The following is an 18259-nucleotide window of genomic DNA, read 5'->3' as shown; positions in this document are numbered from 1 at the left end:
ACAATCATTCTCATGAGGCGGCGCTACCTCAAAAAAAGCTGGCCAACTGCATCTTTAATCTGGACACCCTGTTCTCTTGTTAACACCGCAGCCTTTGATGAAATCTGCCAGTTTTCTCTCATAATGGAGACATGCCCTAATCTCCCTGGCAGCTGCTCCATTCAGCAAGCTCTGCCTCTGTTTGTAAGCGTGCATGTGTCTGTGTGCGTGCATCTGTCGACAGGGCAGTGAAACACGTCCACCTGCACAGTGGTGTCGTTTGAAGTGTAGCACTTAAGGGGGCTGCAGTGGAGGACGGAGAGGCTTCAAGAGGGAACAAAACAGACAAAAAAAAGAAAGGTGGAAAGAGAAAGAGAAGAAGGGGTAGTGGTAGTGGTAGTGGGGTGGGGTGGGGTGGGGTGGGGTGGGGTGGGGAGGGGAGGGGAGGGGAGCGTCCAATGTCTCTTCATCATCAGTGTATCCAAAGGATGGGAGTCATGGCAGTAGGAGGGAGGGGGAGGGGGTGGGGGTGGGGTGGGGTGGCACTTGGCGTGGGCGCTTTGTAATCCTGGGCACAACAGGTGTCTCCAACTGTATAGCTGACAAGCCGAGGCTGAGGCCATGCCAGGCTGGGGTTACAGGGAGGTGTGGCGCTTACTGGGTGGTGGTGAATCCAAGGGGATTGGGTGGCACACACACCCACAGACGAGGACTACTATGTCACACCTCCAAGCGGGGAACTGCTGCTGGCGTTGGCTTCAGCTCAGAGAAGAAGAAAAAAGACTCCAGTTTGAAGCCAAAAAAGCCATAACGCGTCACCAGTAAATCAAACATGCTGACACAGCAGGATGTAGATATATTAAGATGGGGTGTGTCTTATATGAAGATATTAAGTTATCATAGTATCATGGTACCATTAGTTACACTATCCAGGCCTCTTGTTATGCTGCAAAAGCTTGTGACTGCAATTAGTCCCCTGTCCCCTTTCGCTCTCTTCACCTGTATGCATTCATGTTCCAACAGTTATTAACTTTGTATATCCCTGAGATTGTGTGCTCAGTAGCTATTGCTAATATTAGTCATGTTTATAACACAACTTTAGTCATATTTGTAGTGTCATTTGAGTTAGCATTGATATTACTGGAGTGTGAATTATTATCAGCTTTGTGGTCTTTGTTGTGCTTCTCTGTCCATCTGTCTGTCTGGTTGCCTGCCCATCTGTCCGTCTGACTTTCTACCTCTCTCAATTCAGTACATTTCATTTAAATATAATTCAAATTATTATTTGCAGCACGCTCTTTATGATGATGATGATACAAAAACCTTTTATTTTATACACCTCGTGCTTTGCCTCTGTGCTCTGCCTGTCAGCATCTGTGACTGTCCGGACTTGAAGCTCTTTGTTGACACATATAGAGCTTTCACACTTGCAGAAAACACCTGAAAAGTTCCTGATATTTTAAGGGTGAGGTGTATGTGTGAACGCAAACAGCCGAATTATTCACTCGGACTTCACCCAGAGTTTCTCCCGCCTACCCCGCTAGTTTTGTGAGTGAGAGAGCTGATGTGAGAACATAACAGGATATAATCAGGAGGATTCACCTCGAGCCAATAGAAGAGGAGGGTGACGTTTATATCCTGTGACTTCAGTCAGTACATAGACTGTCTGCACACAACCTCTACGATTAAACTCATGCATTATGTTTTCTGTTCTCCAGTATGTTCTTCTCTACTCTTTAGATCAGATTGTGATTCTGTTGAACAACAACAGAATCACAAACAACAAATATTCCCATAATATCCTCGTATAGTGGACTCTGTTGCTTCGTCCGCTACCTGACCCCCTCCTGTCTGACAGGAAAAGTCTTCCGCTGTGAGGTGCATACTGTATGTGAACAGCCAGGTCAGGAGAATACACAGACTTGTCGTCCTGAAATAGTCTAGATATTTTCAGGAGTGCAGATGTGATGTGTGCTTTAGTTTCAGAGTAGAAATTTGTGTTTTTTTGCAGGGTCAATAATTACCTAAAAATCAAAAAAAGTCTTTTTACATTTGTTTCTATGCATGTTTCTAATTTTGCAGCTGTAAGTGTGAACAGTATGTGTGTTAAGTTAATGTATTACAAAGAATGAGGAAGCCTCCAGCCACACAGCTTCTGGAAAGCCTGCCTGGTTCCTGTAAAGTTCCTGGTACTGAAGAATTAACCGAGGATCTGTATTTCCCCCCGTTCCACATGGTGCAGAACAGATAACAAAGACCAATCAGGTATCTGTGACCGAGTTCTCTTTTCTAAACGCTCAACAGTTCTGCCTTTCTCACGATAAAAAAAGGAAACTGAGAAATGTTGCTGTAGTTACAAAGAAGTAGATGACGGTGTGCGACTTCTAGTTCACTGTGGTGCAGAGTATCTCTTCTTGTGTCTCCTGTATGTGTGTGTGTGACAGTAGCAGAAGTCATCACCAGTGGTTTCATAGTAACTTAGAGAGATTTGAGTCATTGATAAACCCTCAGAGCTCCTGTCTAAGTTGAACTAGACACCATAGTAGGTTGTTGTTTGTCAAAGCCTTGAATAAAATTAGCTTCATATACTTAGACTCTGAAGTGTTAAAAATTTTATTCTGAGCCGCACAAAAGACGGTAGCCTGGAAATAGTTCATATTTCACAGCAACCAAAAGGCTTGTTAGAAGTGAAACCACTGAAAGTGCAAGAAGAAAATTCACAGTAGGTTAGGGTTTTCTAAGCAAATGAGTTCTCAATAAATACATTTGCAGTCACACTGTGAAGGCAAATTTGTGAGTTCCTATTCTGAGCCTTTACCGGAAAGGAGAGCAAGTTGTGGTAGCCTGATGTGATAGTGATTCTTAACTTAGAGTCAGAGACCACAGTCTTTCAAAGGGTCTGGAGATGGTTAATAATATATTTAAATAAAACTCCTCCTGCAACTACAAAAAAAAAAAAACCTGAGTCGGAGTGGCAGACGAGCTAAAATTAACTGAAAATATTGTTCTGTTGCTTTTTAAGTTGCTTCACGTCTTTAATCTTTTTGGTGCTATTAATTTGCTCCTGCTTCGACCTGACCTCCACCCTAACATGTTTACCAAATCTGTCAAAACTCCCTGATCAGAAAAGACAAAATTATTTTCATGTTTTTATGACCAAAAAAACACATTATATACATTTTTTAATGCAGAGAGCAAAGGAATGGGGGACAAAGAAATGTCAAATTTGACACCTTGAAAGAAATGTTTTCATCACAAAAATAATACTTTAAATTTTTTTTTATGTTATCAAAAAATTAAAATAATGAGACATTTTCTTCATTTTGTGTTTACATTTTCTAAAATGGAATTGCCACAGTTCAGGGCTATTTGTGTATTTGTGCTAAATTGCTGTATCTGGTTTGTTTTTCATGCAAGTCTGCTTTGTGGTTGCCAAAAATATACTTTGGCCACCAAACTAATGGCTCAGTGGACTATGGGGCTTCTTCACTTTAAATGTTTGACATGTCTCTTTCACCCTCTTTAAAACCTACTGGATGAATTCATACACCTCTCTGATGAATATGAAGACAGGACAGATTTTCTGATCTGTCTATGGACATCAGGTTTACAACAACAATATCATAAAGCCTGAAATGTGAACTCCAATCTGTTGCAACGCTGCAAGGTCATCGAGCCATGAGAAAGGTTTATTAAAGTTACTTCTGCACTTGTGCTGTTGGACACAGCCTGTGTTTAAGAGGCACTCACCCACATACACGCCTCCAGCTGTACTTTGGAGATGATGGTCCAGAGAGAGATGCTATCTTGGATGGCTGCTGGCCCCACCAGCCCGTCCATCCCTGCTGCCTCCACGCCCACACGTTCAGCATCAGAGCCTGGAGCCTGCACTTCCTGCTGGGGACAGACTATTTGGTCCGGATAGGGCGGCTCGGGGAAATCCACAGAGCCACATTCATAGGCCGCCAAGGTCACTGATGCTATGTGTGGTCCCTGAGAAACAGAAAGAGATAGAGAGGAAAAAGGAAGAGAAAGAGACAAAGGGAGAGGAGTGCAAAAAAAAAGAGTGGGAGTGAGTCCACCTGTTGGAAGAATTTGTGAGTCAAGGGAAGACCCCTTGACTTTGAGTGTATGAGAAAGTGAGTCAAATACTGATGGAGATGTTGACAGTTATATGTCACTCCTTTGGTTCCTACATCAGTGAAAGTCTTCCTCTGCGTTTAACTTTAACCTGTAGGAGTGAAAGTCCCTTCAGGTTTCACGTCTGTATGAGTTTAATAAACCATTAGGAAACAGAGAAAAACAGATAACAAGGATTAAAGGGAGCGATATGTAAAAAAGCTGCTTCTTCCTGCTGTTAAATAACCAACATGATATGGTTAGTCCACTTGTTTATTCCATGCAGCTGCTTGAGGCTAAATATTAAGATTCTTAATTAAGGAAATATGCACTTAAATGTTGGCTTGTCTTTAAATGAAAATTGATTTATCAAGATATAAATGCTGATTGACACGTTAAAAAGATAATAAAACTAAATCTCACACGTTTCAAAATAATTTCAAGGACATTTTGGAAAACAATTTTGGAAAACTGTTGCTCTCCATTCTCCATTATCATATTAAAATCAGGACACGACACAAAATCCGGGAAAAGCAGGCTTCAAATATTTATCAGGTGAGTCTAATCCTCTTTGAAACAACCACAGGTACCTACTGATCAGAAGTTTTACTACGACTCTCATATACAATGTGGATTTGCTCAAAATTTCACAGGTATCATGACAGTGCCAGCCTGAACTGCTCTACATATTAATATTATGTGATCCTCATAACGTCACCTTTTTTAACTTGCCAGTACTACAACTTTTAGACAAATAGATCTGCACGGCCCACTGCTCAGCCCCACTCCGTGAATGCAGCGCTCCCGAAGTCGCAACACGTACCGACATGCACAGGGGTGCGAGGGCCATATTCCACCCAATTAAAATATCCTCGTCTACCTCAAAATATCTTTCTAACACATTTTCCTGCTTAAAATGAAATAGCTTTCAATTTTGCTTCAACACTACGGGATCACCTACAAGTGCTCTAGAGGGTGAAGCACAGGGGATGAACAAACTGACACACACACACACACACACACACACACACACACACACACACACACACACACACACACACACACACACACACACACACACACACACACACACACACACACACACACACACACACACACACAGAGAGAGAAGAGAAGAGGTCTGTTTTAACTATGGGCTGACTTCAGACATAATTTATTAATGTTTGACTGCTCCTGCTGTAAGAGCGAGACATTAGCATACCTAAGGACCCGCTGTCTTTGATAAGGCTTTCTGGTTTACATTTCTGGCTCGTGTTTATTTACCAATGTCAATGAGCCTTCCAGTGATGAAAACAGAGAAATCAAAAGGGGAGAAAAAAAGGGACGTGCAGGTTGGAATTTGGGGTGTGTTGAAAGTTTATTGAGCTGCCAGCTTTGTGTTTTTGACTTGGCCTACCCTTAAACAAGTTATCTCAATAACACCAACGGCAGGCCACACACGTACTCAAATTAAAAATAAAATACACAGAAATACCAAAATAAACACGTTGAGAGGGGAAGTCTCCGTTTCAACACACTTCTGGCAGTCTGCAGTTCCAGCGTAGGTCATTTCAAGAGCTCTTGCTCTAATTTCATGCCTATTTATTTAAACATTAGCACACTAAATTGCGTCAGACAAAAGAGCTTGAATTACTTGTTTTTTACGAAAGTAATCATGTCATTTCAAGAGTCATTTAATGTTCTGTTCGGGTAAAAGTCAAATTGCTGAACAGAACATGGTACAAGAACTACAACAATTACTCCTGCAGCACGGACACTCAGGGGGGCGGAGCCTTTTGTTCTGCATGGCACACAAAGGTTACCTGGTGTGTGTTCACAGTTCACATGGGGGCCGGCCTCATATTTTGGATAAGCTTTGAAAACATAACCCACAGAGTTTTTTTTTATCTTAACCTAATATTTGCATTAACCCAGAGATGAAACCAACAGGAGAGCACATGACTAATTTCCCTTCAAACTGAGATGATATATTTAAATCGTTTGTGATCACAAGATTCAAGATTTTTATTTGTCACATGCTCATACAGATGTGCAATGAAATGTAAAAGACTGTTCCACAAGGTCATGCAATAACACTCAAATTACTAAAACTAAAAAGATTAACTTACATTTTTGCTTAAATTTTGGCATGACCGCTGCTTTGACTCCTCCTGCAGGTATTTCCAACGCTCACTTATTCCTTTGTGATCATCATAACGTAAGACTGGAAGATATGTTATTTTTCATACCGATATCTAAATGGCCTATTGCTAAATATAACAACAGAATGATACCGTGGCAGGAGGTGACCACAGCTCGATCCTGCAGAACAATGTCTTCATCTGTGGATTCCTGCAGCACTAATTGACCTATCAAAGTTTGTTGTATGGGAAGACCGTTGGCCGTTGGGTCATTCTACAGTGACTCAATATTACATTAAGGTTTAAACTGAACCGGATCCAGTCAGGAAGGAAAAAGGTCAAGTCACATTTGCATTTAGTAAGAAAGCACACTAAGCAGAGACCTACATGGATGTGAAATTACAGTGATGATCAAACAAGTCAGGAACACAGGTGTGATCCCTGCAAACAAAGGCAGGTCCATGGAGAGAGTGGCCCTGTGTACTCTGCCTGTTCCCCCGTGTTTACACTCGTGCGTATGTGTGTGTGGGAAGGGTGCTCCCAGTGACGCACGGGGGCACTTTGGCATTACGCAATGTAGCGCCAAAGCGATCAGGCAAAAGTGAGGTGGGGCTGAAACCTTTCCGGAGCCGCATGGGACAAGGCAGGACAGGATGGGACGTGGGAGGGCAGGACAGTGGCGTGTGAGGCAACAGCCAAAAGCAAAGTCTTCTCTGGGAGCAGTGCACGCCTTTCAGATGACAAAGATTAGGCTCTGCATACAAAGCATTACAAAGTGTGGGCGCAGTCTTATTTGCATAATAATGTAGGAAAACACTCCCCGGACATTAAGCGGAAGCGTCCAACGCACATACAAATTTTTCTTATAAAAGCACAAGACAAATGGGAAAATCTTCTGTGACCCAGAGGCAGAAGTCAAGAAACTCCCAGCACTGACCCAGTCAGACTGGATACTCCCCAGACTCATATCCTCTCCACTGACTGAGTCTTTAGTGAGATCACACTGCCCTCACATCCACACACACACACACGTACTTCAAGCTCAAAGACTCCTCAAGCAGAAAGCTTGTGTGGCAAAGTAAGACTATATTCCTTCCAGCTCTATATCAGGTAATGTGTTTACCAAACACACACAGACGGCCTGCCAACTGAGAGCGTTGCGTGACTCGGAGTGCATGTTCTCTCTCGGTCTAACACTGTGTCACTGCTTCTCACCTTACACAAAAGCCCAGTCATCTCATGTTGTCCAGGTGACTCACCCGTCATCTGCAGCCCTTCCCACAACCTACATCCAGGTAGCTGCTGTCGATCTCATTCACACACACACACACACACACACACACACACACACACACACACACACACACACAGACACACACACACACACACACACACACACACACACACACACACACACTCAGGAACACATTCACATTTCCTCACCTAGGAAGGATTCATTTCAGGAAATAAAATACCAAATACACAGTTGAGGAAGCATTTTTTTAATATCTCTGAGAGAAACCTTTGTTCCACCTCACACATTCTGTTTTGTATAAACACAATAGTGGTAAGGGGATACTTGTGTGTGCTGGAATTACTGCAAAAACTTCTGACTGGGTCTATGTTTAAATATGTGCGATACAGACGATGCTTACAGCCACTAAAATACACATCAGCAATGGCAGAGACACTAAGTTTCTCTCTCTGACTCTATGGGATTTACAATGGAGGCGACATTTCTGGCATTCCTGTGGCGACCAGCAGAAACCAACGCTTGGTCTCCAAAACGAGTGGGATCCCCACTTCTGGGTATGAGTGCATCCACAGAGACTTAGAGGAGACACACACAAAGTTTTATGGAATATGCCTGTGAGAAAAAATAAACAGCTGTTTAAGGGTATAGTCACTCAAATTAAACTGAAGTCAAATCGTCAACCAGATATCTCTCTCCATCGCATGAAGGGTTTTTAAACCTGATCTGGCCAATGATTTGATTTGAATCCTGTTTTTTTTTTTACCCCTAGCATTTTTAATAGGAACAGCTACTTTGGGGGCAGCAGTAGCTCAGTATGTAGGAACTTGGGTTGGGGACCGGAGGGTCACAGTTTCAAGTCTTGGTGTAGACTAAGTCTGCAAAATGAGCTGGTACCTGAAGAGGTGCCAGTTCACTTCCTGAGGTTGAGCAAGGCACTGAATCCCCAGCTGCTAGCGTGCTCGTTCATGTGCAGCCCCATCACTCCCTTAGTGCATGTGTGTGTATTTCAGCGTATGGGTGTGTACAGCATGTCTCTACAACCGAGTGTGAACGTGAACTTCCCCTCACTGGATAATTAAAGGATGTCTTCTTCTTCTTTCTTTTTACAAATGCCTGATGCTTCTCAGTGAACTCACTTGGACACCTTTAAAATTTGAATACTGCATTTTTTTGCTGAAGACAAATCATATATGGTCATCTATCTGCATTAGTTTGTTCACCTAAACTATAGTTAACAGACTAAAGAAAAGTCCTGCTTTCCACTGCTGGAATAATGATGGAGCTTAACATTTTGAGTGACAACTCATCATCACCTGCTTCAGCATTTGGCAAACGCAATTGCTCCTTCAGTCGGCCATAGGCTAAATCCCCGCTATGTTATCAAATTCAGTAAACAAAAGTGACTCCTCAGACATTTATTTAACAGGAAATCTCTCAGATTACAACATGGATTGTCTGGCTCTGGGCCCAGCAGTTGGTAAAAAAAAAAAAAAAAAAATCACATGAACAGAAAGGAGCTTCCTTGTGGTGCCACAGCAAGAACAAACTGAAGGAGGATGTGAAAGCTGGTTGGCAAATAGCTGCTGCTGAGATGAGCCGCTGACCGCTGATGACCCTCTCTGGGCTGCAGCATGATCCGCAACATCAGCAGCAACACAGGGAGAATCGTGTTGAATGCTCAAACACTTAAATTAAAGTGTATAGAAAAAAACGTTCTCTTATTTGACGTGGTTTGTCACAATGAGAGTTTTTTTTATGGCATTAGTTCATAAAGCGCTTGTGTGAGGGGGCGTTAATTGAATCGTAACGCAGGTTGTGCAAGCATGAGCCATTAAAAATGTCAAAACTTAACTGTATTAACCCTGAATGCTGAAACAGAAGCAGAGCAGTGAATGCCCTCATGATGAAATTCAATCCCAGCAAATTCCAACTAGGAGAAGTAGCTCATGACAGTGAGAAGAAGTTTCAGCTGTGCTTATGTTGTAAATATATGCAATAAACAAAAATTGTCCCTCACGCACTCCCTGTTTAATTGTTCTGCACTCGATCAAAGAGGAAAAAAACAATGTGGGGAAATTAAATGATCCCTAATTTGCAGTCTTTAATCATGAGACCCTACCAGATGCAGCCCACAGTCATCACAGCCACCACTCATGGTGTGGACTCCTCTTGTTAGTTCGTGGTGCAGAATGTAGCCCAGAACCAGACATTAATGGGGGACCATAAACTGACCAGTTCTCAGGGACCACGACCACAGGACGCTCCAGTCATTAACAGGTCGCTGTGGTTGTCAAGGGCCATTTAAGCGCATTAGACATGGTCGGGCTAGCATAACCTGTTAACCGCTTCTTACAGTGGGAGACTGCTTCAGGCTAAGAAGGACAAACATTAGGTTAGTTCGTTATGAAGAAGCCCTGGTCAGGATCTCCGAGGGAGGTAAGAGAAGGCTGGATGGTGACCAGTGACGAAGCAGAGACAGAAAGGAGGGGCGGGGGCTGTTCAGAAGTGGGTGGTAAACGCACACACTCACACACACACACACACACACACACACACATAAAACACACACACACACACACACACACACACACACACACACACACACACACACACACACACACACACACACACACACACACACACACACACACACACACACACACACACACACACACACACACACACACACACACACACACTCTGACTGTGAGATGCTGGAGGTTTAAGGGGCCGGTCCCATTGATTTATCCATGTGGTTTCACCAAATAGCTTCATGTTCAGAGACCTCTCCCAGACTGGCTGACAGACACTGTGACCCCCCACCAACGTATCGTACACCCACGAGCGTCACTTTGATTTCAACCCAAATTATCTGTAACAAACGTTTTAAGTCCAATTAACTATTTACTATCAGGACGATATCGTTTAAACAGTGTGTGTGTGTGTGTGTGTGTGTGTGTGTGTGTGTGTGTGTGTGTGTGTGTGTGTGTGTGTGTGTGTGTGTGTGTGTGTGTGTTATGCCTAATTTTTTTTGTTTGAAAGAACACAAGAAAGTTCAGAGACATTATTATATTTTTTTGCATTGGGACCGTTTGCCTGATGAAGGTCTATAGCACCCAAACGTTGCACATGGTTGACAGGTTGAATGGTTGCACATAAAGTCAGACAGGACATTGTGCGGGAGTTTACCTTGAAGTTTTTAATGCATAAGGTACGGCCATTTGTCACAATATATACAACAACAAAAATACTTTTAACATGTTACAAAATAAAATCATTCCCTTTGCTTTCATTCATTTCATTCTTTAATCTTTTTTTTTGTCACAGTCAGATCTGAAACCATCCAATCAAATCATTTAAATGGCAACCTCATAAACAAATTCAAATGAGGCATTTTAAGGAAGGCAAAACTGGTCAACCATCAACATCAGATTTAGCCAGAAATGTTTTCTGTCTGGATTGTGTTCGCTCCCGTTTCAAATATTATATTATATTTTAGTGAGTCAGAATCTGGTGTTTTTGTAACAAAATAAAAAATGTTCACTAGTTCCAGCTTCCTTATTGAGATGATTTTCAGCTTTTGACTTGTGAAATGAGAAAAGTGAATAACGATGCTATTAAACTGGTAGTTGGACAAAAGTTATTTTAAATACATTAGCCTAGCTTTCCTAGATGCTTCGCTTTGTGTTGGGAATATTTAAACATTTTCCAACATTTTATAAATTGAGGAAATATTTGGGTGACAAGAAAAAAAATGCAGAGTGTATAATCCTTAGAATAAAAAATATAAAGCCTAAAAGAAAAACACACTTACTGACGCGGATACATCTCACATTCACCTAATAAATTAAAACAAAACTCAGGAGAGGTACATTCCTTCCTTGAGTGATTTTTGTCTGCCAAACAGAACTCCTGCAGGGAAGCAGAAGGTCTGACCCCTTAATAATTTCACCAGTGATAAATAGAAGGCTGACGCAGCGACCGCACACACACACACACACACACATACACTGGCACACACATGGACCCACCTGAGGGTGAGTGTTTTAACCTTAATAGAAAATTTTAAAATAAAACCGTGCTTTAAATATCCTAAATACCTGCAGTGTGCCAGCAGCACTCTGGTTTGGTCTGGTCAGGTTTGGCTCGTTCTGGCATGGTTGTTGGAGCCCTTCCAGCCTGGCTACACACTAAGCCCACTTTGGCCCAGGATTTGCTTCCTGTGGGCTCTGTGGATGTTGAGTGTGTGTGTGTGTGTGTGTGTATATGTGTGTGTGTGTGTGTGTGTGTGTGTGTGTGTGTGTGTGTGTGTGTCTTTGAATGGTTATTGTACTTGGTATTAACAGGACTCCCAGGGCCTCCAAGACACAGACAGTCAGACGCATGCCTTGGATGGCTGGCGTGTGACAGTTAAAATTGAGATGCCGTTAAGTTCCCGTTTACACATCTCTCTGGTATTCAACTTTAAAGGAGATGGTGAAGATGAGTAAGACACAAGACGTCTCCCAGGCCTCCCACTTTTATGGCAACGGAAATTAATTCATTAAAACAGTAAAGAAAGTAATTATTCTGGGGTATTTCAAACCAGTTGGTGGTAATTCAAATTTAAACACAAAGTTAGAGAATTCCCCTCGGGTGCAGCTGCAGATCCATAACTTACCCGTGTAAAATTCCCAACCAACATATCTCTATCGTGCGTATGTAATCCTGCCTTTTCAGTAGTGCGGGGGATCAAATCTGAGCGATAAAGTTCTGACACACTATCTAGATGTAGTAAAAAATTAATGGCTTCAAATTGAATTTAAGAGGAGTTGGAGTTAAAGCGAGAGAGATCCGTTACTGCCAGTCACCGGTGAGTCAAGAGTCACTTTTCACCTTTTCAAAGAGCCCCTGAACTCGATCCTGATGTGTCAACCACGTTAGGGGTAACATGCATGAGAGGTATCAATTCTCACTTTGCTGAAAAGAGAGGAGTTTCTGCTGCGCCAGTCATGTACGGACAGGGACGGCAACATGACTTACAATAGAGTCAATTAAGACTTTCTAAAGAGTTCAGAGTTCAAAGTTTGTGATTCAATAGGACGATAAAATCACGATTTTTCAACATTTCAAAGAGCAATTTAAAAAATGCAATTCAATTCATACCTTTATTTAATCTTGAAAGGACATTGAGTTTTCCCTCATTTTCAATGCCACCGAGATTAAACAAGCAAAAACAACAAAAAACACTTATACTCAATTAACAAAACAAGTGAGCTCAATTAAAGCACTGACAGTTGAAACGAAGAGGCTACAAATCAAAATCCTAAACTCTGCAAGAGAGGGAAGAACTTCAATCTTTAGTTTGCTGGTGGAGCTCCATGATGCTACTTTCACTAAGTTTCCCACAATATCACAGACCAACTTAAGTCACATTGTACTTCGATAAAAATGATGAAAAAATAATTGTATTTTTCTGTTACTAAACTCCTTGAGTCAATTAAGACAAACATCCATTTTAATACAAATATTTCATAGAAAATATTACAAAATTGACTAAAGTATCAGCAGAAGTATCTAACTTGTGACAACACTGATCAATGTTTTCACTTTGTATCAACAAAGCTGAATTGACGGTGATTTAACCAACGTATCGATCCAGATCCAAAGATTTGAAGATTTTTCACCCTTATTATTAGGGTGCAAACAGTATGGTATTTTTAGGCCGATACCGATATCAACATTGGGGAGAGGAAAAAATCTGAAACCGATAAATAAGCCGATATCTTTTCTTCATAAATAGATAAATATAGTTATACATATTTGTTGCGTCAAAACTTTCATGAATAAACACAAATAAACACATGTCAAACACTTGTGGAAAAGATATACAACCAAGACAAGATTGTCACTCGGCTGGAAACTGAGCATGTTCGTGCATCATTGCTTGACACTCTTAGTGATGATGCTTGTTGTAAGCCATACAACACCCTCTGCTGGTGAAAGAGAACTGCTAGTGTGATACAATGAAACTCAAATGTCATGTTAATTGACTGGTGAATAAATCGATTTAATATCGGCGCATATCAGAGATAAATATAGCCGAAACTGATAGTCACTGGATATGATAATATCGGCCGATATTATCGTCTGGCCGATTAATCAGTCGGGCTCGACTAATTATTGATCATCAGCAGCAATTATTACACAAATCACAAAGAATTGGTTAAAGGTGATAACGTAATTCACTCAAGATGGAAGGATCTAATACATTAAATATAAAGAATCTCATGGTAAAAAAAAAAAGACCACTAGAATTAAAATCAGGTTCATATTTTTTTTAAGAGAGATGGGAAAAATGGAGAGGTTCACACCTTTAATCAATCAGGGTCCGAAATTAACACCCGCAAAGCGCCAAATGTGGGTAGATTCTCCATTTGACAAGTAAATTTCAGAGGGCGATCCACCACAGGGCGGGTAATTTTTTTTATATATGACTGTATAGCAACTCTGCTACAAGTATTAAGAGCGTTTGATGGAGCTGCAGCTACTTTTCCTGAACCGACATATCGATCCATCTCCAAAGATTTTAAAATTTTACACCCTAAACGAAGATTAAATCATCAGCAACTATTACACAAATAACAAATAATTGGTTAAAAGATGATAAAGTAATTCACTCAACATGTAAGGATCTAATTTATTAAATATAAAGAATCTCAAGGTCACGAGAAATAGAAGAAATCAGGTTCAAAACATTTTTAGAGATGGAAAAAAGTGAGAAGTGGTTAAACCTCTAATGATCCTCTGGTTTAAAGATGAAGTGTGTTTATAATGTTCCTTTATAAATGATTGGTAATATTTACAGATTAATTAAATATGAATTAAGATGTATGTGTCAACTTTATGTAGGCGCAAGTATTTATGATAACTGTTTGCCTGTTTGAGATTTAAATAATCAGCTAGGACTGGGTAATTAATCGAGAATCAATTGTAATCACTTTTTTGTGATTTGTCTTTTCAGGAATCTTAAAAATAAAAGATAATCGATTACCGTGCTTAGTGTTGTATTGCGTCGTTTCGTCCAAAGGTTTTGTTGTGTGTGGTAAATGTTTTAAAGTGTTGGTTGATATATTTGATCGTGTTGGTTGATCACCATTTGCTCAAAAACCCATTGAATGTTTTTATTATTATGATATCTTTGTATTCAAAGTTTTCAGAATATTGAAGTGTAAATGTTGTTTTAGTTCAAAACGTGTTTAATAATCATGACCTCAATATTAATTAAAATAATCATCATAATCATACATCATAACTGAGCATCACTAAAATGAGACTGATTTTTTTTTTTTGCTGTTTGTGTCTTTGTTTTCTTCTTCTGTGCTTTAGTTTATTTTTTATCCTTTGTAATGTCACATGATTTCTTTAAAAGCAAGTTATAAAAATATATCGAGTCATGTTTGAGACAAAAAGCATGAACAGCAAAGACAAGAAAAGTCTTCCTCGTTCGTTGGATCATAACCTGGCAGTCAGAGTGTAAACCCGGAGTCCACACCAGGGTTGGAAGTTAGCACCCGTCACCTGCCAAATGCGGGTGTTTTGCTCAACTTCCCCGTCACTGTGGCTGGTAAATAAAAGTAATTTTATTTACTTTATTACTTTATTACAGAGAGATTTTTAAACACATGCTTTTAAAAGAACAACTTCTCAGTCGAGGTTAATTTGCAGCTAAATCACCTAAATGAGTTCGCCTTTGAGGGCATAGCTGCAATGGAAGCTCTTAAGAGCCTCAAAATAATTAAATCACCAAATAAAATATTTTTCTGTTCATGAGGGAGAAGAAGAGCATGTCAGTGTTTTCTCTAATAGTTGAAACATTTCCCTTCATAAAATAGCCTGTCACTTGATTTGAAATAATACATTCTTACATAATGCTGCCGATTAAAATAAAGTGGAAGGTAAAAAAAAAAAAGAGTGACTGGTAGATTTTCTTAATCCACCAGTCACAGAGGCATGTAGGCGAAAAAATGAATTTCCAGCCCCGAGTCCATGCCCATCAAAATAAACACGGATGAGAAGCCAACCAAGACTAATCAGCACTGAGCTCAGAAAAAAAACAAAAAAAACTTTTCGATTAATTAAATACAAAAACAAAAAAGAATTTACTCCAATGACTGGTGGAAAACGTCCCGGACAAAGAGACAGGAAGGAGTTTGTGACTCACAGCTCAAACAAAGCAGCCAGGTTTCTGTCTCTGAGAACATGAAGGTGCCCTATTGTTTGGTCACGGGATGTAGCGGTGCTCGTCACTGTAATGCCAGACAATGGGAATGATCAGGTGAGTGAGGGGTAGTGCAACACAATCACACAAACACACACACATCTATACACACACACACACACACACACACACGCCGACAAAATCACACACACACACACACACACACATACCACTCCTTTGTCTGATGCCCTTCCACGCTGTGACCGAGTTTCGCTCACCCACATGTTCTTGTCAGGCTGTGAATGTGTGGGAAGACTGCACTTAAAACAGCACAAGAGTGGAAAACTTTTAAGTTTTTAAGCAGCAGTGTGCGTTAGTGTGTAATTGTAACATCACTAGTGGGACAGTCAGTGTGTGGAAGCCACACTCTTAGACCTGCTCGGCGCTTACAGCATTCGTTGGCGCTAATTAAGGCTGTGCTCCTGGTAATTGCCAACAGCCAAAACTTAATTTCAGGGGGTTTGCTGGGGAAAATCTGTATATTCTACACAAACCTCCTTTGTAACATATAATTTAGTGGTCCTAAATGCAACTGAATTTAGAAAGCTGCAAAATTTGCCTTTATTTAGATGAGCCCCTGGTTTATTTTTTGAAAGACAAGGGACTGTAAATCATGAGTCATAACGGGCACAAACATGGTTAAATTCTGGATGATTGGTGTTGTGTTTTTCCCAGTGGCTACTGACATTCATGCTCCCAAAAAGACACAACATGCACACACCTCTCTCCCCCATGAGACATCTCAAAGCCAGGAGAAAAAGAGGAAAAAAAGAGGAGACTTCCCTCGTTGCTATTATGTAAACAGCAACGTGCACGGCTTCAATTATAATGACTTTAATTCTTTGTTGCTGTTGATTTAACGTCGAGCACAACAATTTTCATGCTGCCCATAATGACTTAATGGCAACAGCCATTACTGAAAGTAATTTAATGGTGGATGACTCAGATGAGCTCTCTTCTAAAATATTTACAGCATTCCCAAGCTTTCGAGAGTCATCGCTAAACCTTTCTCCGTTAAAAGGGGATTTATGGAGGGCAGTGACACTAGTTGTCACTAAAAACAAACAATCAAAAACATAAGTGGGGGATGAAAGCCGGTCCCACTCATTATTGTGATCTTCATAACAATTATAGCGGATAGTACATGTGCAGGTGCAGGGCTTTCCGTGTGCATGTGCGTGTGCTGATCCTCGCCTCCTCAGCTCCTGCCGAAATGAGATCTTTCCAGTGTTCCTGCCCGGTTTTATTATTTTCATGGCCTGTATTATAAGCACCCACCCACTACCTCCTCCTTCAGAGCAGCTGGATAAAATACACTTGATGCTGTGCCAAGAAGTGTGCTTTTTTTCCCCTTCTCTATGCATGAGTTGCTGGGTTTTATCTTCCTCCAATAACCAGTGCTGTCCCTGTACAATGATCTCCTGCAGTCTCAGCGGGATGCAAACACAGAGAGGAGACGCAGGGCAGCAATTGTCCATGTCAGGAAACAGGAGAGCTGCCACTTCTGTTCCGTTTTCATTGACTGGGATTGTTTGCATGTTACTGGCTATGCAACCCCCTCTACTGGAAGCTCTGCAGTACTCTCAAATGAACGTTTACTGGTTCTCAAAAAAGGCTGTTAATTAGTATTGTGTGGTCATTTACTTCTTACAAAATGCCTCTTGAACAGACTCTTGCACTGTGAAATACCAACCCCACAAGCTACTCCACAGGAAACAAAGCCCTTAAGTTTGGTGAAGTACAGTTTTGGTGTTGAAAATTTAAACTAAAACGACAAAGAAAGGGCAGATTGTGCAACTTGACACAGCCTTTTTCAACTATGACATGTCGATAATTATAAAAGACAATAACATGTAAACTCATATTTTTATGAATACTTATTTTAATCAAAATGTCTGATTAACTATGTCATAGGGTTGGGTACTCGAGTACTCGTTGTAGACGTTATTACTCAGTATCGCTTCATTACTCGCTGACCTGACATCGTGTTGATTTAGGCTTAAATAGTTCCACTCTGTTAACGTTAAATCTTCTTTCTGAGTTTCGCCTAAACGAATACAACCAGTAAAAAAATAATAAAAGGTACAAAGGGAGGTATAACTTCTCCAGCCATAAATAAACAGCAACAGAACTGACGTGTTTCCTATTTGTTTCACACTTTGCGAATAGTACCACAAAAGAATTAGGATGTTTATGGAAGTGAAATGCTGTGTTGTGTCAGTGCCTCACAATAAAAAAATTCTGTTTATGAACATCGGAAATTCCTTCAATATGGCCTAAAAGGAGGATTCCCTGTTATTGGGAGAGCAGCCTAAAAAAATGTCATTGACACCAGTTTTTTGTTTTTATTTGGCCAGACCAGCAGCATACACAATAAGAACATCTGACTGTCAACAACTGATTGATTGAAAGGAATAATAGCTGATTTCAGGTAATATTAAACATGATATAAGCAAACAGCAACATTGCTTTGCTAACAGACAATGCACAATTATTTAGAGTAAA

At 40.7% G+C, this 18259-nt stretch overlaps 1 protein-coding gene across 1 annotated transcript in view; it reads right to left on the bottom strand.

Annotated features, from left to right (window-relative positions):
* Nucleotides 1–18259, bottom strand: part of LOC110000967 (vacuole membrane protein 1-like) — a 74021-nt gene that overhangs the window by 42307 nt on the left and 13455 nt on the right. Inside the window, exon 6 of the mRNA XM_065962692.1 lies at nt 3730–3972. Within this exon, the coding sequence (XP_065818764.1) occupies nt 3730–3972 (243 nt within the window). The remainder of the gene's footprint in view (nt 1–3729; nt 3973–18259) is intronic.

The sequence above is a fragment of the Labrus bergylta genome, chromosome 14, assembly GCF_963930695.1.
Source record: "Labrus bergylta chromosome 14, fLabBer1.1, whole genome shotgun sequence".
In the NCBI taxonomy this organism is placed as follows: Eukaryota; Metazoa; Chordata; class Actinopteri; order Labriformes; family Labridae; genus Labrus; species Labrus bergylta.
The sequence above is the reverse complement of the archived record's forward strand: the minus strand, read 5'-3'. Positions and strand labels throughout refer to the sequence as shown.